We start from the raw sequence: 23,104 nt of genomic DNA, 5'->3' as shown, positions 1-23,104 counted from the left end.
CTTGTTTCTCTCGCAGGTTCCTTTAAAGGCATGTGTAAGCAGATAGATCACTTCCCAGAGGACGCCGACTATGAGGCGGATGCTTCCGAGTACTTCCTACGTGAGTCTTCTCAATATTTACATCTTCATCCATTTGTTACATTAGTATTGTATTTCAGATCAGGCTTTGAAATCACTTCTCTGATGAAATTATCTAAATCCTACTAGCAGGCTTGTGCTTTCTATCTGCACTGATGAAACATTTGTCTTCATCTCTTTGATGTGATTTTAAACAGTGTAGAAACGAACATCGAAGAGACACCACAACAAATCATTAGATTTTTGGTATTGAACCATGATTTATGTTGAATTTCTGAAAGATTCAAGCAGAATTTGTCTTTACTGTTGGTATGCTGGGGTGTGGAGGTCATGCACAGGTGTGAATAATGAAAAACTGCTGAATAATCTGGACCCAAACAGACCAAGGGAATCCACATATGCTTTTCATTTTACACTATATGATCGCACTGAGATTTTTTAATGCATCACATAAATGCTCAATGTGCCTTTCTGATATATTATACCATTTTCTTATTCTGAAATCCCTAAAGAATGCCTCTAAGAAAGGCTACCAACCACCTCTCAAGCCCTAAATTTGCCAAAATATCACTGATGGACACTCTGACCAACATACAACAGCAGAAACCTTCTTCTCAGGCTTTCTGCTAGAAAAGTGTGTTTTCTTTGATTCTGGTGAATTCTGACAGCCTCGGAATCAGCGGTTCTGAAAGCACTGACCTATATTTCATGACTTGAGCAACACGGCTGTGAGCCGAGCCGGATGCCCTCAGGTGAATCTACCTGCCGCGAGCTCACAACTGCTGCTAAACACCAGAAAGAGCCCAAACAGGAGCGACTGTCATTGATCAAACCAATAATCTGCAGCTAAATGACGAGTGTGTGTGCTGCTTGCAGCCTGCAGAGACGTTCTGCGTCTGTGCTACATTCCAGATTTAGTCAGAAAGCAGAACGGAGCCTCTAGAATATGGGTCTTGATCTTCTTGTTCCTTCCACTGATGGAAGCTCTCACAGTAAGGGTCTGCACAGTTCTGTCCTTCAGAGTGAGGCTCCTGTTTACGGGATGTTTTCAAATGAAAACTTTGCAGTTTTGGAGGCTCGGAATCACTGAAAACGCAACTTTTTAGAAACGCTCCGTCTCCATGCGATCAGTTTCACTTTCGGAACCGTTTTCAAGAAGTTGCGTTTTCAGTTGCCGTGTGAATGAAGAGCCTGGATTGCAGGTTTCTAACGTCCAGCATGAATGAGCCTTCAGTCGTTCAAAACATCTGAAAGGAAAGTTTGTGGAAATGAGAAGAAGCAGGAGAAAAGTCAAGGTGTGGTAAAGGAAAATGAAAAGACCCGGGGTGGGGAAGGTCAGTACAGCCCCGGAGAGGCGGGAGAAGAGAGGAGGTGAAAGAGGACGAGAAGAAGGGGTCTGCGGATAAGAACTGAGGGAAGGTTGGGGAGGTGAAGGACAAGGAGGAGGGAACCAGCGCAGCGCTGTCGCTCTCCCAGCGGCTTGCCAATTAGGACACTTTCCTCTATAAATACTCCGGGCTCTGCTAAGTGGGTCACACCTCTTCCTCTCCTCCTTCCCTCCATCCATCCATCCCTTGCCTCCTCCCTCCTCTTGCTCTCCATCCATCTGTCTGTCCATCTCCGCCGAGGCCCTGGCGCCGGTCTGACAGCTGGTGGATGGAGGCTGTGGGTGAAGCGGGAGACGGCGGGGGACCGGGAGGGACCGGGGGGAACCGAGGGGGAACCGGGGGGGGCCGGGGGGGGCCGGGGCCAGGGAGGGAGCTGGAGTCGATGTCAGGTCTGCTCCCAAGAGCTGATCTGGAAAGTTTGAGAAAGTTTGAAGCCACTGCGGGCAGAAAACTGACTAACTGTGTGGAGAAGCGGATTGTTTGGAGGCTGCAGGAGTTTCCAGATGTTTGTCAGACTTTCCCAGAGTTTTTCTGACATTTGAGGGGAGAGCGATGTCTGAAACAGTCCTATTCATAAAAAATAATGACGACTCAAATCTGGATCGGGGATGACTACATAGTTTAAATCCTAACAAATCTTTTTCGAGAAAACTGAAAGGTCGACGTCAGTGTCTGCATTAGCCTGTGTAATGTAATTCAGCTGACTGAGGTGTGTGGAAGGAAACGTAAAACAACATTAAAATGATAGAAACAACAAGACTTTTGAAAATTAAAGAGCAATTAAAAGACAAAATGCAATTAAAGCAGGAGAATAAATAGATATTCTAAAATGAAGCTAACAAAAATGCAGTTTGCGCTTTTCACTTACTGAAATCTTCCTGATCAATAATATCCCGTCTGCAGAGAACCCCCAGACGTCACCCTGTTCACGCCTTCATAAACGGACTCACTCCACGCACTTTTCAAAATAAATACAATCTGTTGTTTAAAGGAAAGTCTGTGCAAATACCAACGTTTGAATTCCTGATATGTCCAACAAATCCTACATACAGATTGCATTCCTAAAGAAAAGTATGAAATGCCACCCATTCAGTATATTGAAAATAGGTTTTGAATTGCACTTCATCGTCATCTTGTACTGAAATATCTGAAAAGCATTTAAACTGTAATATGAATCACTGTCATCCTTTTCTACTCAAGGCAGTTATTTTTCCGTACCGTATATTATCTTTACCTAGTATTCATTATATTTCTCTCTGCTGAACCCCAAACTGATGGACTGAGCGCCTAGCATAGCAGCTGCCTCTGCTGTGTGAATGAGTGTGTGAATGGATGAATGTGACTGAATGGTGCAAAAGCTCAAAATAAGTGAAATCCATTTATTTATATTTTTTATGGAGGACAGCCTGGTGTATTTGTCACGATCTAAATGCCCCTTTACTTGTCCTAGATGCTGTTGACTTGTATTTAGTGGTTTAGCAGCGATAGAGGAACGCTTTGTCAATATCTACACTGAAAACACGTCACAACGTCACCAGCTTCATTTAAACTCCCGGATTCGAGTCCAGACTGCAAGCAGCGTGTTTCAGAAACTGATCAGAAAGAGCAACGCTCCATCTCTTTCACGGTTTCCTGCTAATTGTTCATAATTCACAGCAGCTGGGCTGGTGAGGATTTACAGGACTGTGGATGACGAGAACAAATAAACCTCCAGCCTCCAGCATCGGTGTACTGACACATGTAAACCGTTTGATTAAACAGAAAGAAGAAGCAGTGAAGGGTTTAGGCTGCCTGAACTCTACTTCAGACAGTTTGCTCCTCATTTACATCTGTATGCTGCTGGACCAGCTGTTAATGAGAAATTCAACAAAGAGAACTTTTAGAGGAGATCAGCGAAGTCGCTGTTTGGATGTCGGCTCTGTAATCGTGTGTGACTGTGAGCGCGGCGCTCAGCTTGTCCTCCTGCTCTTTGTCTGTTTGTTTTCCGAGCGAGCCTTTTAAAGACGTGGGGATTTCATTAGCGCGGCGACTCCTCGCGCCCCTCTCTTTTGGTTTCCTGTAATCTCCGCTGATACGGTAATCAAAGCCCATTCTGCCGCTGCAAGTCGCTCTGAGTAACACTGTCAGCTAAATTACCGCAATAACAATGTAAAGTGTGGATGATGACACATTCTGACAGATGGAGGTGATGCAACGTCTGTTTATCAAAGCCGGGCTTTCTTTCTCCATTAATCCGCTCGGCATCCCCGTTCCCACCTGGAAGCTTGGCGGCGTGGAGCCTCGGCGCCACGCCGCCGGTCTGCGGGACAGTTCCAGTGGGCCGGAGCCTCGCTAAACGGCCTCCGTCAAATGGGAGAGAAATTAGTTGACAAGAACTGGAGGAATTCTTCTGGCTTCGGTGATTCCCGGTCTCTGGGCATCACCTTGAATTTCCATCACTCCCCGCATGCCGTCAGATGTGGAGGATTATGGGATGGATCAGGATTGCTCGGAGCACGGTCTCGTCCGGCTTTTCATCGACTTTAAACATATATTCTCTTGATTCAGGCTCAATTTTCTGTGTAGTTACTGGAATATTTTCAAGGTCAGACTGAATAGACTCGATGAATGTCCCGTTGACATGAGCAGAACTCTGAAGCCTGATTTAAACTCCGGATGCAAACGATGTGCCAAATCCTTCCAACCTTCTAACTTAAATTCCCTCGGACCGTCTCTGTCTCCACGACGAAGGCGTTGCGCCTGGACTCCTTTTTTTATAACCGAGCTTCTCGCACGTGCGCAGAACTACGAAGTTGGACTTTAATGAGCATGTGTGGCACGAGCGTCTAGCGAAGTCCTGTTTCCTATAAGTTCTGTTTTCACTGATTCCAAATGCCCGGCGTAGCTCGGACATGGCTGTTTATGTAGTGAAACCACACACACTGGCACAGCAATACACTGCAGACATTAACTATGGCAAATACACGAGTCGGAACTCTAAAACCACCAAGTCCCAGGAGAATAAGGACTGGGAGTCTTGTCAAAAAGTTTTCAAGAAGTTGTGTTTTCAGTGGCTCTGAGCATCGCTGCAGTCTGAACAGACACTCAAAACGCAACATGTCTTCCATTTTCACTTGAAAATGGCCTGAATCTGCTTATTCTGTTCATAATATTGGTTTAAGATCAGGCCAAAGACAGAAGTGGAAGATGGACTCAATACCACAACATGAGCAGCTTTGCATGCAGCGCAGCAGCTACGTCTGGTTGGTATCGTTAGCCTGAGAGTGAAGAAGCACACCAGCTTTTCAGTTTAGCTCAGGAAATCCATTTCCTAAAATGAAGACGGCTCCGTAACTCATTTGTAGAGGAGATTGACGGAAATGTCACATTTCATGGACTCTGCTCCCGTTTGGACCACATGCACGGAGCGAGACAGTAGTAGACCCACATTAAATAGAGCATGGAAGTCATCATTCATTTTGGATGCTTTACACACTGACTCTCTTCTATTCTCTCTCTCTCTCTCTCTCTCTCTCTCTCTTTCCCCAAGGGCCTTTTCGATCTCTCTCCCTCAGCCGCTCGCTCTCTGAGCTGTCTCACCCGCCTCCCCCGTTCCCCTAACCCTCCTCTCGCCGGCTGAATTTGTACATGTGGTTATGTAAGAGCGAGCAGTCAGCCTTCGTCCTGCAGCAGTTGTACTATCAGAGAGAGAGAGAGAGAGAGAGAGAGAGAGAGAGAGAGACACCACCCAAAGCCAGTATAGCACAATACAGAGATCAGATGCTGAACCATTTACCTTCCTGATGTAAGAACAGAGCTCTCACTGTAGCCGTCTGAATGATGAGTCCTGTTTCCTATTATTTGGAAGGATAATTAGTCCAGAACTAACGTGTTTGTTTAAGGTCTATTTGACGTTGGAAGCAGGTTTCCTCACTCCCAGCATTCCCCTCACCTAGAGCCAGCAGCTCCTGGGAAAACGGAGAATATCCAAGGTTGTGATGGTGACCTCTGCCTGACGGCGTCAGACGTTCCTCATATTTACTGCGTTGTCTGTTCATCTTGTTGTGGAGTAGATTACGGTGTTGTTGGGATTTATTCGAGCGTGTCTCGCAAAGGGTTGAATGTTACGACTTACAGCAGTTTGTAAAGAGTTCATGTAAATTCTGAGGAAGAATTTCAGGTAGAACTACTTCAAGTCTGTGTGTGCGTGTGTGTGTGTGTGTGAGTGTGTGTGTGTGTGTGTGTGTGTGTGTGTGTGTGTGTGTGTGTGTGTGTGTGTGTGTGTGTGTGTGTGCGAGAGAGAGAGTGTGTGAAGTACCTGTGTGCATTGTGTCATGCATGGAGCCAATGAATGGGATTAGATATGGCCAACAGCTCAGCGCTGGCCCTAACTGGCTTGAGCAAGGCACACACACACACAGACACACACACACACACAGACACACACACACACACACACACACACACACACACACTGGTATGCATGCATTCACACCAAATCATCCGAGTGTAAAAGAAAGCACCATTAATGATGATGAATGTTTTTATTGCATTCTTCAGGTTTTGACCGTATTGTGAGGAGTTACATTTCATGCATGAGCACCAAACACTGCTCTGCCAAAGGTCTGAGAATATAGACTCATGAGGAAGCAGGTCTAACAGTGGGACACACTGAGGATCACTTCTGAAAATATAAATCAATCAATAAATGCCATTAACGAGTAAAGCGAAAAGTACGTTTTTACACAGGTTGTCGGTGATATTATTAGAATAGTTTCTAATTCTTGACGTTACTCTCATGAATTTAACACATTGGAACAGTCCTCTGATAGATTTCTGGCTCCGACACAGATGGAAATGCAGCACACACACACACACACACACACACACACACACACTGATTCCTGTTTGAGGTGGAAGCTGCGCACAATCCTGCTGCTGCTATAATTAGAAAGCTGGATGCCCGTACATAATGCTAATACCGGGGACGGGGATGCTAGGAGACACGTGACGTCACGCCGTGAGGACATCGCCGCGCTCGCCGACGTCACCGCTGCTATTTCCAGACAGCCGGAGACTTGTGACATGGAGGCAGATCACGATTTACATGAGTAATACGCCATGATAACCACTGGCAGGCGGCGCAGGCTCCCCCAATGCGAGTGTGTGTGTGTGTGTGTGTGTGTGTGTGTGTGTGTGTGTGTGTGCTGCATTAATACGAAAATACACCCACACTCAGGCGGGCACGTGCAAACACATCTGCTGGTGCGTTCACTCTCCATCTTTTCTTCCTTTTGAACGAAGATGAGTTTGTTTTCTCAAAGCGATTCCACCGGTGATGCTCGCACGGACACACACACACACACACACACACACACACACACACACACACACACACACGCACAGAGGCAGATAGCTATTCCCCTGTAGCAGTTTTGCTGAGTTCCCACTACCACATGTTCTTTGCTGCTGGGCTCTCCCACGTGGGCGAAGAGTGTGTGTGTGAGTGTGTGTGTGTGTGTGTGTGTGTGTGTGTGTGTGTGTGTGTGTCTGTGTGTGTGTGTGTGTGTGTGTGTGTTAGAAGTTAGATGAACGTGTGTGGGAGACAGAGCGAGCGAGCAGATTGTTCCTGTGCAGTGTGTATGGGAAACACCCCACTTTGGAGAGTGAGCAAGTGAGTAGGTGGTAGGCTGATCGATGAGTGTGTTCACTTTGTAGCTTGTTGAGCTGCGGTGCGTGTGTGTGTGTGTGTGTGTGTGTGTGTGTGTGTGTGTGTGTGTGTGTGTGTGTGTGTGTGTGTGTGTGTGTGTGTGTGTGTGTGTGTGTGTGTGTGTGTGTGTGTGTGTGAACCCAGGGAGCTCCCATGGTGGTGTCCACCCCCGCCTCTATAATTCAGCCACAATTACAAGGCTCTCCTCTGCCGCAGCTAATGAAACCATAAGTCAGCCGGAGACACACACGTATAAACACACACCACTGCAGCAGAACCCAGCGAGCAACACGGCAGAGACGGAGGCCAGACCACAGCGCGCCGCCGAGAACGGATAAGGAAAGACATGGCGGAGATGTGGCAAAGACTGTGTGTGGGAACATGTGGACACACTGTATGGATGGAGGAATCTGACTCCTTTTAGATTATGGATTTATAGGTTTGAACCTTTACAGGCGTTCACGTGAGGGATCACAGAGATGCAAAAAAATACTCTAGATTTAGCACTCCTTCCTTTATGAGCACGTTGTCCAGATCGTGCGAAAACACTGAGAACAGTTAGTATTGACTGTTTATCAGCACCTGAGAATGCTTGTTATTATTTTATAGCGTTTGTTTAAAGGACAATCGCCTCAGAGATGCTGTCGTTACTGTGCTGGAAGGCATTTCCTCAGCTGGCCCGCCGTGACTTCCCTCAGTGAGTTCTGTTCACCGCTTGGTGACAGATCAATTTCAATATCGCTATAAAACTCTGTTAATTTGAAGAGTTTTGTTAATGTACTTCCTGTGTCGTATCGTATCTGAATCTCTTCTATTCCACACAGATCAGTTTAAACGTGATGAAAATGTTTGTGTTTTTGCAAAAAAACTGAAAATGACTACGTTCTCGACATAAAGTCGATGTTAACACCTTCTAGTGCAAAATACAGTGAAATGAAACAAGACTGTTGCATTGTGCTTGTTTTTACAAACTCCCCCTGACTGCAGGGTTTCAGGCTAATGCTAGCTGGTTTGCAGTGATCTCAGGTTTCCAGTGTTGTGTTTTTTCCACTCTTCCTAAAAAAAAATTAGCTTTCATTGAAATTTGTATCGGTGGCTTTTCAATCCAATGGGGGCCTTTTCCCTGCACACTCCTTTTGGCCCACGGACCTTATGTTTGAAACCCCTGCTTTATACATTATCATTGTAACTCAGGCCTTATGTTGCTCACCTTCCCTCATTTAAAGTGTTTTTATAAAAATGGAAATCAGAGAGAAGAAAGCGGCTGATAATTAGTCACATCGGCCGTTAACTGCAGACGCGTATTGCAGGAGCATCATTAGCCAGACGATCATCACGAGCCTCTCCACACCTCCTTCCAACAATCATCTCTCTACGTTCAATCATGAGACAAAGCCTGCAGGATCCGTGGCTATAGATAACGGATAGATTGATGGATGTGGATAATCAAACGCCGGTCCCTTCGCTGGGAGTTTTCACAAATTGCTTTCAAATCTCACAGCAATATCGAGCTCTCAGTGTGTTTGGATGTAAATGTCTAATCATCGCCAGAGCGGTATTAACCGGTCTTCTGATTATTGCTTTAAATGTCCAGCTTTGCAACTTGTACTTGTCATTTAAAGTCGTAAAGATCGACAGCAAAGTCATCGGAGCACCTTTCAGGCAAATGGCATTCGGAATGACGTTTATTGGAAAAATAAAGACTTAATGAATAAATTCTAGAGAAGCCAGCTGCAAGTGGTTGTTTTGACCACTCGAATAGCTGCACACAGGAAGCAAGAGGGAGGTGCTGCTGATGCAAACACAGCGTCAGAGTTACTGTAATAAAGGATACGTATTCCGAAGAACTGATGTTTTAGTGAATCACCAGCAAACAAACCTTGAACCTCTGAATCTGTTTACATTGACTCTGTTTTCTCCATGTGATGCAATAATGTAAACATGTAAAACCAATAAAATGAAATCTGTAAACCTGAGAACAAATATAAAGGAATTGAGGGCTTCTTCTAACAAGGCAAAAAAAAGCTGAAATCATGGCTGATATCAAGTGTTTGGTCCCCTGTGGACAAATATGATGTGATGGGATGTCTAAAGCATCAGAGTCACTCAGTAAGGCTCCATTTATTTTTCGTGAATAATGTGACTTAGTGAGCAGGTTGTCGGTCAGAATGACGCTCGGCCTGACACACTGTGGTGAGGCAGGGTGGAATCCAGTGTGCGGGGATCGATCAGCAGCCGGTCAGATGGTGTTTTCAGTCCCAACAGCAGCCTCCAGCCTGTTTAGCAAAGAAACTGCAAACATAGTGGAGAAGTCTCCCCAACACTGCTTCACAGGAACTCTCCCAGCCTCAGCTGGTCTCTCTCTCTCTCTCTCTCTCTCTCTCTCTCTCTCTCTCTCTCTCTCTCTCTCTCTCTCTCTCTCTCGATGTGCCTGGTGGCAGGGTGCGCCTGGAGGCCAGCACATTTAAAAATTCTTCTTTTTAAACTCCCTGCCTTCTGCTTAAAGCGCAAGAGCAGAGAGAGAGAGAGAGGGAGAGAGAGAGAGAGAGAGAGAGAGAAACCGCTGGAGGCAAAGCAGCTTCACAGAGAAACGAAGGCCTGCAGTCTTTACGCTCCTCGTCTTGTCTACTCCTTGTTTTTTTCTCTTCTGCTCTCATTTCTTTTCCTCCCGCATCTGTTTTTCTATTGATTTCCCTACTTATCCCTCTCTTCTGGCTTTTTGTGAAAAATCAGCTTTCCACCACGGCCGCCTTTTATGTTCCGTCCCGAATCTGTGTCTCTCTTTGTGGAGATCACACTTCTTTTGCTTTGCCCTGTTCTACTCACATCTGGATCCCCATTATGGCCCCAAAGCAGCCTCGATCTGTCAATGTGCACGAGTTCCACTCTGCATTAAGAGGTGAGCCGTGGTATCAGGCATGGAGAAAGTAAAGGAAGACCCGTTCAGCCCAGGAAGATGTGCAATGCTCCTCATGACCCATCAGGCCACTGGAGAACATGCCACTGGTGCCGTACAGTCTCCTCTCCTAGCAGTAAATGTGCACTTTATTGGAGAAGCACCATTAAATTCCAGAGTGAACAGTCGAATGCTGATTATGACTGCAGATAACTGGGAAATGAGCAGTACTGATGAGTTCCAGGCAGCCTCATGACCAGTCCTTCAACACACCACTATGGCAGTGAACATTCCCTTCACCAAATAAGTCCATTTGGCACTGACGAATCCAAAACCCAAACTCAACATTTCCCTGGGACTGCTTTGCTGCCCCTGGCACTGGAAGCATGAAGTTCCGGTGAAATCCGAGAATTTTCAAGACAATTCAAACAGAAAAGTTTGAGCGAGGGCAGAAGGTCTTGGTAGAAGTTCTTGGGTCTTAAAGGATGGAGGTCAAATGAAGAACATTATCCCTGAGGGGGCAACCAGCAGCTAAAAATAAAAAATGGAAACAACAAATCATCAACAATGCTTTTTTTTTTTTCTTTGAAGACAAAGCAGACTTTAAGAGGAGTTCTTAGGTGTGTTGGATCTGCAGATCAAACCAGTCAGATGCAGGAAACACGAAACAGGATGACCCGAGTGTTTTTCAGGGTTCTGGTCCTTCACAGATCATTAAAGATGTGCAATCTGTTTTTGTTTCTATTGATAATAGACCCATTTTAAAGCTATTTTGCAAAAATACGATAAATTCCCATCAAATAAATTTACATACTTTATCATGGTTTTAAGACTATCAGTGGGTCACTGTTTTAATAAGTCCAAGGCGCTGTCAATGGTGCTGAAATAGCCAGTCCACCATTTTGGTGCCGAATATCAGTAGGTCGCTCTTTCATGATGATTCCAAGGCGCTGTCCACGGTGCTGAAATAGCTAATCCACAGTTTTGGTTAAGACTATCAGTGGGTCACTGTTTTAATAAGTCCAAGGCGCTGTCGATGGTGCTGAAATAGCCAGTCCACGGTTGTGGTAAAAGGTTTGGCCATCGTGCTGAAATGGCCAATCCACCATTGTAGTAAAGATTATCGATGGGTTTTAATAAGTCCAAGGCGCTGTCCTTGGTGCTGAAATAGCCAATCCACCACTATGATGAAGACTAACAGTGGGTCTCTATTCATTGATGAACTCCAATTTGACGTCCATGGTGCTGATTTAGCCAATCCACCGTTTGGGTGAAGACTATCATTGGGTCACTGTTTTAATAAGTCCAAGTCACTGTCCATGGCGCTGAAACAGCCAATCCACCGCTGTGGTGCAGAATAGCTGTAGGTTGCTCTTTAATTATAATTCCAACGTGCTGTCAATGGTGCTGAAATAGCCAATCCACCATTATCGTAAAGACTATCGTTGATCACTCGTTTAAATAAGTCCACGGTGCTGTCCATTGTGCTGAAATAGCCAATCCACCACTACGATGAAGACTATTTCTATTACTATAGTGATGACTGGGTCTCTATTCATTGATGAATTCCAATTCGCTGTCCATGGTGCTGAAATAGCCAATCCACCGTTGTGGTGAACATTATCAGTGGGTCACTGTTTCAAAAAGTCCAAGGCGCTGTCCATGGTGCTGAAATAGCCAATCCATGGTTGTGGTAAAAGTAAATATTAGAATGCTCTTTCATGAAAAATCTAAGGCGTTGTCCATGGTGCTAAATTAGCAAATCCACAAGATTATAAGTGGGTCACTGTTTTGATAAATCCAAGGCGCTGTTCATGGTGCTGAAATAGCCAATTGACTGTTGTGGTAACGATTAACAGTAGGTCGCCGATAAATCCAAGGCGCTGTCCGTGTTGCTGAAATTGGCAATCCACAATTGTGGTGCAGAGTATCAGTGGGTCACTGTACCATTACAAATCCAAGGTGCTGTCCATGGTGCTGAAATAGCCAATCCACCGTTGTGGTAAAGGTAAATATTAGAATGCTTTTTCATGATAAATCGAAGTCGTTATCCGAGGTGCTGAATTAGAAAATCCACCATTTTGGTGGAGATTATCAGGCGCTGTCCATGGCACTGAAATTGCCAAATGACAATTGTGATTATCAGTGAGTCGCTGTTTAATGATAAACACAAGGCACTGTCCATGGTACTGAAAGACCGATTGACAATTGTGGAGCAGAAAATCAGTGGGTCACTGTATCCTTAAAACCCAAGGAGCTGTCCATGGTGCGGATATAGCCAATTGACTGTTCTGGTGCAGATTATCAGTGGGTCGCTGTTTTAGTAAGTCCAAGACGCTTTCCATGGTGCTGAAATAGCCAATCCACCACTTTGGTAAAGATTAACAGTGGGTCCCTATTCACTGAAGAATTCTAATTCGCTGCCCATGGTGCTGACACAGCCATTTGACTGTTGTGGTAAAATCTAATATCAGGTTGCTGTTTACCAATAAATCCAAGGCGCTGTCCATGGTGCTGAAATAGCCAATCCACCATTGTGGTGCAGATTATCAGTGGGTCACTGTATCATTTGAAATCCAAGATGCTGTCCATGGTGCTGAAATAGCCATTCCACTGTTGTGGTGAAGATTATCAGAGGGTCTCTATTCACTGATGACTTCCAATTCACTGTCTATGGCACTGAAATAGCCAATTGACTGTTGTGGTGCAGATGAACAGTAAGTCACTCTTTCATAATTCCAAGGTGCTGTCCTTGGTGCTGAAATAGTCAAACATTGTGGTGCAGAGTATCAGTTGTTCATTGTATCATTAAAAATATAAGGCGCTGTCCATGGTGCTGAAATAACCAATCCACCATTTTGATGCAGATTATTAGTGAGACACTGTCAAATGATAAATTCGAGGCGCTGTCCATTATACTGAAATATCCAAATGACAATTGTAATCAGCAGTGGGTTGCTGTTTAATGATAAACACAAGGCGCTGTCAATGGTGCTGAAATAGCCAGTCCACCGTTTTAGTAACAATTAACAGTAGGTCTCTATTCATTTATGAATTCCAATTCACTGTCCATGGTGCTGAAATAGCCAATCCACAGTTATGGTTAAGGTTATCATTGGGTCACTGTTGTAATAAGACCAAGGTGCTGTCCACGGTGCTGAAATAGCTAATCCACAGTTTTGGTTAAGACTATCAGTGGGTCACTGTTTTAATAAGTTCAAGGCGCTGTCAATGGTGCTGAAATAGCCAGTCCACCATTTTGGTGCCGAATATCAGTAGGTCACTCTTTCATGATGATTCCAAGGCACTGTCCATGGTGCTGAAGTAGCCAATCCATGGTTGTGGTAAAGATTAACAGTGGGTCTCTATTCATTGTCAAATTCCAATTCACTGTCCATGCTGCTGAAATTGCCAATCCACAGTTATGGTTAAGATTATCATTGGGGCACCGTTGTAATAAGGCCAAGGCGCTGTCCATGGTACTGAAATAGCCAATCCACCGTTTTGTTTAAATGATGACAGGTACATAGAAGTTGTTAAATTCTAGTGAAAGCCATTCCCAACAGGTCATAGTTTTATACCGATGAAGCGAACCAGCTACAGCTCCTAAATTGTTCCGACATTACCGGGATGTCAGTGCCACTGCACTGGGTGAGAGTTTGAACTCCGGGCTGGTCTTCTTTCCCTCTGACATTAAGAAGGCCTTGCTCTAAAGATGACTATGATCTCTGCTGTCACTGTAAACTTTGCGTGTCCAATGCCACCACGCAAAGCCTGACAGGTGTGAGCACAGCGGGCGTGTTGGACGTGGTCGATAAAAATAAGCAGTCGATAAAATTTTGATTGCAAATACAACCTCGCTGTCAGATAATATGAACGGCCCGTGGTAGTCTGTGCTCTGTGTAGGATATCAGCCAGCAGTGTGTTCACTCTAAGTGAGTGATAAATCAAGTGTAGTGCAGGTGCTTGTGAGTGAGTGTGTGTGTGTGCGTGACTGAAGACATTTTTTTTTTGCTTACTCTCTGAAAAAGATGTGTGCCTCTCAGTGTGCATACAGTATGCGCTTCATGCGGCGGGGGCAATCCACCTTGAAGATAATTTGCCCTGACGGCACCTGTCAATGAAGGCGAGGAGATGGGGTTAAAACAAATAGGATGGAGGAAGGAGGAGAGGAGGAGAGGAGGAGGAGGAGGAGAGGAGGAGAGGAGGAAGGGGGGGTCTTGGTGCAGAGCCAACTCTGAGGTCACCTTAATATTTGATCTGCTTCAGTGAATGAAACCAACACAGTCCGGCTACACTGGAAAGATGGAAACAGAAAGAGATACACGAGGAAAAGGAGGGAGATGGAAGGGAATCAAAGACTGAGAGCGACGTACGAAGGACAAATGTTGATTTTTCTTATTCATTGAGGAACCGTTTAGAAGATTTTCCCTCTGCAGTTAATAAAGTATTTCTATTCTGTTCTATTCAATTCAATCTACACGTCATTGTTTCAAGTGAAAATGCATCATTTTTGGATTTTCATTTCAGAAGTGTTTCATGTTCAAGAGGCAAAAACGATGTAGTTAGCATGCCAGGCCATGAGGTGGCACTGCTGATGAACACAGACACTCATATGGACAGATGGTGAAGTTGGATTACTGTTACGGAGGACTCTCTGAGCATTTCCTGTTAAGGATTAAAAGGAGACTGACTAACCTGAGTTGTGAAACTCAGTTTGGCTTCGATGGAAACCAACTTTAATTTTCAGCGTAGCTGTGTCTCCTCCGACATCTCGCAGTAAATCATTTCTTAACAGCACAGAAGTCTTTGTTCACCATGGCGTTGCTTGTGGGGATGATTTTATGATGTTTCTGCATGACAGGTGTGCTGAATGCTCAGGAACCACTTCCATGGACTCTTCTGTTCTGTTTTCTGATTCACAATGCTACCATGAAGTGGAACGCAACAACTCTGTTTTTCCAAGAACGTGACACCAATATGGATTAGAAATCCTCATCGCCAGACAAATGGAGGAATTCTTCACCGCTCCATGGTCGAGGTCAGGTCTACTCAATCCAGGTCCCCGGGGGATGGTTCAGCTCTCTCCCTGCTTCAGCAGCCCTCACTCTGTCTCAATCATCATCATGCTGGTAAAAAACAGTCCAGTAAGGAGCCTTCACTCCAATCAAGTGTGCTGCAACTAGGAGAGACCTGAAACATTCAAGGTTGTGGCCCACAAGGACCGGGGTCAAGTAGTCCTGATCTACGTCTTAGACTCTCTTGACCATGGTGGGAACTTGAAATGATGCGCAGCATGACAGACCCGCAGGAACACAACCCTCTCTGCAACAAATGGCTGTGGACTGGATGTCCTGGCGTCTTTTGATGACAGTCAGCATTACTTTTTCAACAGCTGGGGCTGCAGCGGCTCCTGTGTGGGTTGGATCAGAGGTCAGCCCTGCACACATGCATCACTGAGTCTGGGTTGGTCACGACCCTGTCAACGCATTACAAATTTCAACCTTCAGCTACCTTTGGTAGGAACTGACCTTTGCACACCCAGAACAGCCTGGTTCTGGAGAAGCCAGCCACCGACAGCCGTGTGGCGAGTCAATTGTGCAGCTTCTGCTGCTTCTGTCTTCTCCTTGTGCACGTGTGGATTTTCTCTGAGTGTTTTGCTGTCCTCCCACAGTCCAGAACGGTGTTATTGATCAGGGTAAATCTCTTGTAGGTGTAGTTTTCGGTCTCTGGTTTTGCCCTGTGATGGACTGGCTGTCTGTCCAGGCTGGACCTGCCTTCAGCGGCACACCGTGACCTTCAGTTAGAAACAGTGCGGTATACAACAGATGGATGGTGTGTAAAATGGGTTTATTAAAGGCTTGCAGAGATACCTGCTGGGTTGTTTTTGGTTTTGAAGCTGTAGTTTTGGATGTAGAGTTCCGTGGGGATGCTGAGTTCTTCTCAAAGTAGAGCAGTTATACCATAAAAAGGTGTATCGCTACGGGACTGGTTGGAAACAAAATGCCACTATCGCATTGGTTTGGTAACAATCAGATCCAGATGTTCAACAATGGGAGTTCCGTCTGTAGCTGGATGAAGCTGAGAAGAACCTAAAGCTTCACTTACAATGTTGAAAAGTTGTTTGTGACAAGCAAATTGAAATTCAACTGACATAACATTTGGTTGACATTATGAAACTGATGCATTTGGAAATTCTTAGTTGTACAAACTACTGTCCTCTACAAGAAAGGCCAAATCCCATCTGCTGGAAAAACTACCAACAGCTCAGGAATGTGACATTGGTCGCCTCCGAAGCTCGATGACCACGGCGGAGCCGTGACAACCCCGAAGGCCAATCAGCAAATCAGCCAGGCAGAGGGCAAACAGACAGATAGCTGATGGACAGACTGATACAGGCAGAGGAGGAGGAGGACACAGAGAGATGGAGCGATAGCGCGATGGAGAGGGGTCAGATGGAGGCACACAGATGCTGCCCATTGACTGAGATCGTCTGCAGACAGACGGGGAAGGAAATCAAACAAGTGTTTTTATGGATACAGACTAGAAAGAGCTTTCAGGGCCAAGTAGCTTGACTCAAACTGTGACCCACTCCAATAGGACACTTTTGAAACTGTTGGGATCAATGTGTAACACAAAGCACCTCTACTGTGCTCATAAGATGCTCTAAGTTGGTACTTTTTAAAATGTGATCTGAAACCTTTCTGTGAGATTTGAGGTTTTTGGACGAAATCCTTTTGAATCATTCCAATGACTTTATTCTGTTTTACAGCAACACGTTGGACTTGAATGACTTCAGTTCTGAAAATGTGTTTTAATGACGTCAGTAATAGATTTACACACCACTTACTAAGTCAAATCCCAGAGATTAGAAGCTCTCCAGCGCTGCCCAGACAAGGCCTGCTCACAAAACGCTGTTTTTGGAAAAGTAGCTGAGCCCAACTGGTGTATTCAAAAGAAAAAAATCTGCTTGAAAATGCATAAAGATGCTTTCCTGATCATACGCTGAACACTGTTTCTTTTCTGTGTCAGTTTAAAAAAAAGTGAAAAACTAACAAAATTCAGAAGTGAATGAATTTCAACGTTTCTCTGATTGAGTTTAGTCCAAAGAAACATCGATCTATGTCCACGATTACTTCTTCAATCATCTGTTTCTATGGTTTGCAGTTCTGATGACATCTTTGCCAAGTCACTGTGTTCAGATCTGAGTCGCTGTCTTTGTGTCCAGGCGCTGTGCGGGCCTCCAGTATCTTCCCCATCCTGAGTGTGATCCTGCTCTTCATGGGGGGGCTGTGCATCGCCGCCAGCGAGTTCTACAAGTCACGCCACAACATCATCCTCAGCGCCGGCATCCTCTTCGTCTCCGCAGGTACGAGGCGCCGTTTGGACCGAGGCCGTCACGGAGGTCTCTGATGTTCTGCTCAGTCATGTTCATGAAGTCACCAAAACATTCTCCGCCATATGGATTTTTAAAAACCATCAGACTAGAAGCTTCTTAAACTGTATTTCTGAATCCAAAACCGACATAATTACAGCATGAAGTGATGAGAGCAACCAAAGTGTGGCGTTTTCAAAATAAAGGCAGCCTTGATGGCCAGCAGCTGATGGTGAAGTCAGGTGAACAGAGATATTACAGGCTGCCTCTTTGGAGTATGAATGTGTGCGTGAATGTGTGTACTGTGGTTCTAGGCCATGGCCTACTGCGCTGCGCTACATAACTATCTGCCCTCCAACGAAGAAGTGAGAGACCGTTCCCTCCGTTTCCTCTCTCTCTCTCTTTATCGCTGTCTGCCTCTCTCGCCCTGTTGCTAGGCTGAGGCGAGGCCACTGGGATTACACTCTAAAAATAAGGTGTCCCTGATACTCTTTTGCTCTGATCCATCTCAATCAGGCCTTCACAGTCCCAACACCTTTGTCTGCCTTTTTTTTTCTCCCTCCGTCTTCATACGCTGTGTGTTTTCGCTGAGAATGGTAATAGATGACCGAGATTGACAAAAGAAAGTTTAAATGAAGAGGAAAGTGGTGAGATTTAAAGGATGGGAGTGTGATTGGCTGGTGAGCTGGTAAAACTGAGATATGGAGGAAGACATGTAAACAGGATGTGAGGCAGAGAAGCCAGTCTGCCCCAGTTTGGAGGGAGAAATAGAACAAAGAGACATACTTGACTGTCAATAACTAATGCCGTTATAAACACGAGCCATGCGTTCATCCTGAATATATTTTGGTTCCTTGTCACCCTCATTGATCAGATGCCTTCATTGTCTCTGTGAGGGATCAGTCCTTTGGTTTGTGAACACATGAAAAATCCTGTATTCGTTATGACTCAAACCTTTCTTTACAGCCATTGTGTCGTCACTCAAGATACGGTTCCTGTAAGTTAGGACTGAGTATAAGGAGTGATTAATTAATAAATAAATTAAGTTGCATATGAATTACTTTGATCTTAAATTAAATCATTCAGCAATAAACCAAGAAATCAATAAAATGTTCCACTAACTGTTGTGGAACCAAGCGTCATTTCTTTGGTCCTTGCGTGGTGGATGAGGACTGGACTTCTGTTTCCTCAACGCCACACGAGCGAGCCGCAGCGCTTCATCGGCTTTGTGCAGCTGCTTGCTATTCTTTAGCCGTGGACCTCTAGAGCTAACTTGGCTTTGTGGAGAGTTTCCACGCCACAGCGCTGCTGCATGCTCACTTGGTTTCTTTCTCCCTCTGGAAAAAACATCTCAAGTCCTTCTGCCTCACCAGCTTCTGCAGAGTTTCCTGCAGCTGTCTGTCCAGTTGGTGGGCCTGAGACGTTTCAGCCTCCAAGACATTATTCTGAGAGAGTCCTGATCTCTTCAGCAAGCCCAAAGGGCTGGATACTGTCTAAGTACATCCAAAACCCCACAGATGCTTTGAAGGCAGTTAATGTTCATCATGAAACATTTTCTTTCTGAGAGTTCTCTCATTTTAAGACTTTGGCAGAATTGTCAGATGCTGAAGAGCAGCTGGTGTTGGTTTAATTACAGGTGAGTGCACAGTATTTACAGCACCTCAAATTAAAGCTGAATAATTCTGTGGATGGTTTGGTCACATGACAGCAGGTATATAAAGTCTTTAGTGAATGCTTCTGGTGAAATGATGACATGCAGCCTGCCCGAGGAGAACGGACCGATTTTACCTTAGAGCCTTGGACTTGGTCTTAGTTCATCCCTTCTTCAGGTTAGAGTTCCCATTAGACCTTTTTGAGGAGTGATTATTACATGTTTTTCTTTTTTTATCGATCATTATTTTTGTGCTTTTTCGCCATGCAGTGCAGTGCAGATTTCCTGTTATAACCTCTGGGGAGCGCTGTAAATAAAAACACTCCTGTGTCTCTGCTGCTTCCTCCTCCATCTGGCAGGATGATGCTTCCTGGCGAGATAGCAACATCCTCAAATTTCATAAATATTGCAGTTTACTGTCAGTTATCACAGTAACGGGCTGCTGAAAGTCAATTTACTGTTTCAATTAAAGCAGTATGGTAATTGGTCATAAATTTACAGTGTAAAATTTCTTAAATATTGCCCAATAACGTCCTCTATCATCTAGGTAAACAGAAAAAATTGCAGCCACCAGACAATGCCATTCTGGACACCCTACATCTGGTTCCACTACATGGTCTCCTCTTTAAGGGTAGTGTTATAGTCAAGACCACCTAAAACCACCCTAAAGCATCCCAAGACCATGACCAGAGTATTCCAAGACAAGACCAAGACCACAGTATCCCAAGACCAATACCAGAGTGTCCCAAGACTAAGACCAGAGTATCTCAAGAGCAAAACCAGAGTATCCCAAGACCAGAGAAAGACCTAAACTTTAAGGGGCCAAGACTGAGTCAAGACTGAGACCAGAGTATACCAAGACCAAGACTTTAGGAGGCTGAGACTGAGTCACAACCAAGGGCTTGGAAACGTGGTCTCCAGTAGTACTGCACCAGCGGAAGGTAAAATGGGCTTAGAAAATGTACAAATTGATAAAAAAAAAAATGTGAACATTTGGACTGGATTGTTTATTTGTGAATATTTCATTTGCATTACTTCGGTTTTATTTCTGAAAACAGTGAAAAAAAATTAGGTCAGAAATGAGAAGTGGATTGTCTGTTACCTCTGGTATGAATGCCTCATCTTCATTTTTCACAATGCCCGTTCACACCTGGCATTAACGTTTGCTTTGGGTGATCAAATCACAAGCGGAAAGCCCAAAAGACAAAGGTAGACAAAATGTTTTCACTCAAACCACTTATGGAGGCGTTCTGGGACACATCTGACCGCATTGGTTTTGCAGTATGAATGTCATTTGTCACAAATGCATCTTAGGACGATGGCAAAGGAGGAAGTTATATTATACGTAATTTATAGACGTCAGTGTCTCCAACTTTCCAACAAAACTATTGAAAAGAACATTGATGTCCGTGCCTGGAAGTCTGTAGAGACATGATCCTTTATAGCAGGCTGGGCAGAGGATACTATCGAGCAAGCTAGATGACTCAGGACTGGCCGGGCCATTTACTGTTAGCCTGAAACACGATACGGACAAGTGTAAACAGTCTACGCTCAGGGCTCGCCTCTTGTGATCTGGTCACCTGAAATACATTATTAATACCAGGTACGTATGATCAAGCTCTCAGACACAGGTATAAAACAACAAGTGTTGGAAGCTCCTGATAGTTCTGACAGGACATCAATCATTTCAAGAGCACCATCCTCTATAATTGTGATTAATGACGCCTGATCCTATCATCTGCTCCCATGAGAAGCCGAACAAGTGACAAAGTTTGTCAGATAAACACTGAAGCTGCTAAGTTCTCTCTAAGTTTTTAGTTATGTGAATTTTGAGCTAACTTCTCTTCATTCTTCTTCCCAGGCCTAAGCAACATCATAGGAATCATTGTGTACATATCAGCCAACGCTGGGGACCCTTCCAAGAGTGACTCCAAGAAGAACAGCTACTCCTACGGCTGGTCCTTCTACTTCGGTGCCCTTTCCTTCATCATGGCTGAAATGGTGGGCGTGCTGGCCGTGCACATGTTCATCGACCGCCATCGAGAGCTACGCGTGGGGGCGCGAGCCGCCGACTACCTCCAAGGTGCGGCCATCACTCGCATCCCGAGCTACCGCTACCGCTATCGACGCCGCTCACGCTCTTCGTCCCGCTCCACGGACCCCTCGCACTCCCGCGAGGCATCGCCGGTGGGCCTGAAGGGCTTCGGGACGCTGCCCTCCACTGAGCTCTCCATGTACACGCTGCCCAAGGGCCAAACGGGCACTCCCACGGCCACCTATAACTCCACGGAGAGGGACCACAACTTCCTCCAGGTCCACAACTGCATCCAGAAGGACCTGAAGGACTCGGGTGGCCACAGCAACACCGCCAACCGGCGCACCACACCTGTATGAAACTGACAGTCGGACCACAGACACTAACATACATCAGAGGGACTTTGGGGGGGAAAGCAGCAACGAGACAGATCAAGATGAAAGGAGGAAGTAAAAGGAAGACGAGAGGGCTTAGCAGGGGCTGGGGGGGTACGCTACAGGAGGGGAGTCTCTGAGGCTCCACAGCACCTCAGATAATCACCGAGTTTCTGTTTTAGAAAAAAAAAGGAAACAGAGTAAAAATGCATAAAAAAAGAAACATGCATGATTTTCCCATGAACCATTGTTTAACAAGTTTTGAACATGTTTGTAAAGAGTCATGGGGGAGGATGGGGAAAGAGGAGTCAGGAGGGGGGTGGTCCTTCAGGACGGAGGGTGGGGCGGTGGCGGTACTCTCGGGGCTGTGGATCCGTGGAGTCGGGCTTCTGTCGGGGTTCCGGGCCAGACTGCCCCCTTTCAAGGCGAACCTTATATTTTTTACTCTTCCTCAGTCTGATCAAAACGGGGCGTAGTTTGGCCCCCATCTTCCCCGCCTACGAACCTGCCCTGGCACCACCACACCCCAAGCCCCCTCCAACACACACACACACACACACACACATACACACACACACACACACACACACACACACACACACACACACACACACACACACCCGAGAAACTCCCTCGAACCCCACTCCTTTCTTTAGTTGCTGTATCTTCTTGATTTCATTCTTTATTCGCATTAATACTGTGAACCATTGCGGTGTGGAATTTTTAGCAGGGAGCAATTCAGGCCGCAACAAAAAAAAAAAAAAAAAAAATCACGAAAAAAAAACATAAGTTAATATATGTATTGATTATATATAAATATATGAATATATATGTTAATAAATCATGACTAGATTTCCCTGGCGCAAAAAATATCAACAAAAAAAAAAACTTACAGGTGAAACTTGTGACGGAAGACGGAGGATTCATCGTGACCGGCTCATCCGACGGGCCAACGGCTTCAGCCGACTCCATAAACTGATATCGGTTAGTATTAGATACATTATCACCTTCTTTTACGAGAAGAAAAAGAATCCCAGGCCTTCCGCCGAAACGTTGGCAGCCATCTTTGTTCAGGGTCGACAACGAGTGAAAAGTTGACCGTGCTTTTTTTGGTTTTGACTTTTTTTTCTTCTTTTTTTTTTTGGTTTGTTTGTTTGTTTATATTTTGCCCCGGAAAAAGGGGGCGAAGTGAAGAGAGAGAACTCTGGGTAATGGATGATCTCTCTGCAAACTTGAAGATGACTGTGGACAATGAAACGTCACTACTGCCAAAGACACAAAGTAGTGCGTGAGAGAACACGGCTACCAGCGCGCTGAAGCTAAGTGACTCCAAAAAATTAAGAATTTACATGCATGCTAATCAAAAATCATCCGATCTGCTTTTAAGGAACCTATGTTTTGAATTACTGAACAATGATACCATGTAAGGGCAGTGGGAGTGACAAAGTAGAAGTTAATGTTACAGTACTGTGTCAATTACATTTCTTTTCTATTTTTTTTTTCTTTATTCTTTTGGAGGGATATTTGGGGGTGGGGCTTCATTACGCTTGAAACAAAAAAAAAAACTAACTTTGAAGAACGTGTCAAAGCTTTTTTTATCAGAAGAGAAATCTTTTCA

At 45.0% G+C, this 23,104-nt stretch overlaps 1 protein-coding gene across 1 annotated transcript in view; it reads left to right on the top strand.

Moving 5' to 3' along the window:
* cacng2b (calcium channel, voltage-dependent, gamma subunit 2b) overlaps positions 1-21,519 on the top strand; it is a 60,563-nt gene extending 39,044 nt beyond the window's left edge. The window contains exons 2-4 of the mRNA XM_030094468.1: positions 17-100; positions 17,280-17,420; positions 20,939-21,519. Of these exons, the coding sequence (XP_029950328.1) occupies positions 17-100; positions 17,280-17,420; positions 20,939-21,471 (758 nt within the window). The 3' untranslated portion in view covers positions 21,472-21,519. The remainder of the gene's footprint in view (positions 1-16; positions 101-17,279; positions 17,421-20,938) is intronic.
* The last annotated feature ends 1,585 nt before the right edge of the window (positions 21,520-23,104 follow it).

Source organism: Salarias fasciatus, chromosome 6, assembly GCF_902148845.1.
Source record: "Salarias fasciatus chromosome 6, fSalaFa1.1, whole genome shotgun sequence".
Classification (NCBI taxonomy): Eukaryota; Metazoa; Chordata; class Actinopteri; order Blenniiformes; family Blenniidae; genus Salarias; species Salarias fasciatus.
The sequence above is the reverse complement of the archived record's forward strand: the minus strand, read 5'-3'. Positions and strand labels throughout refer to the sequence as shown.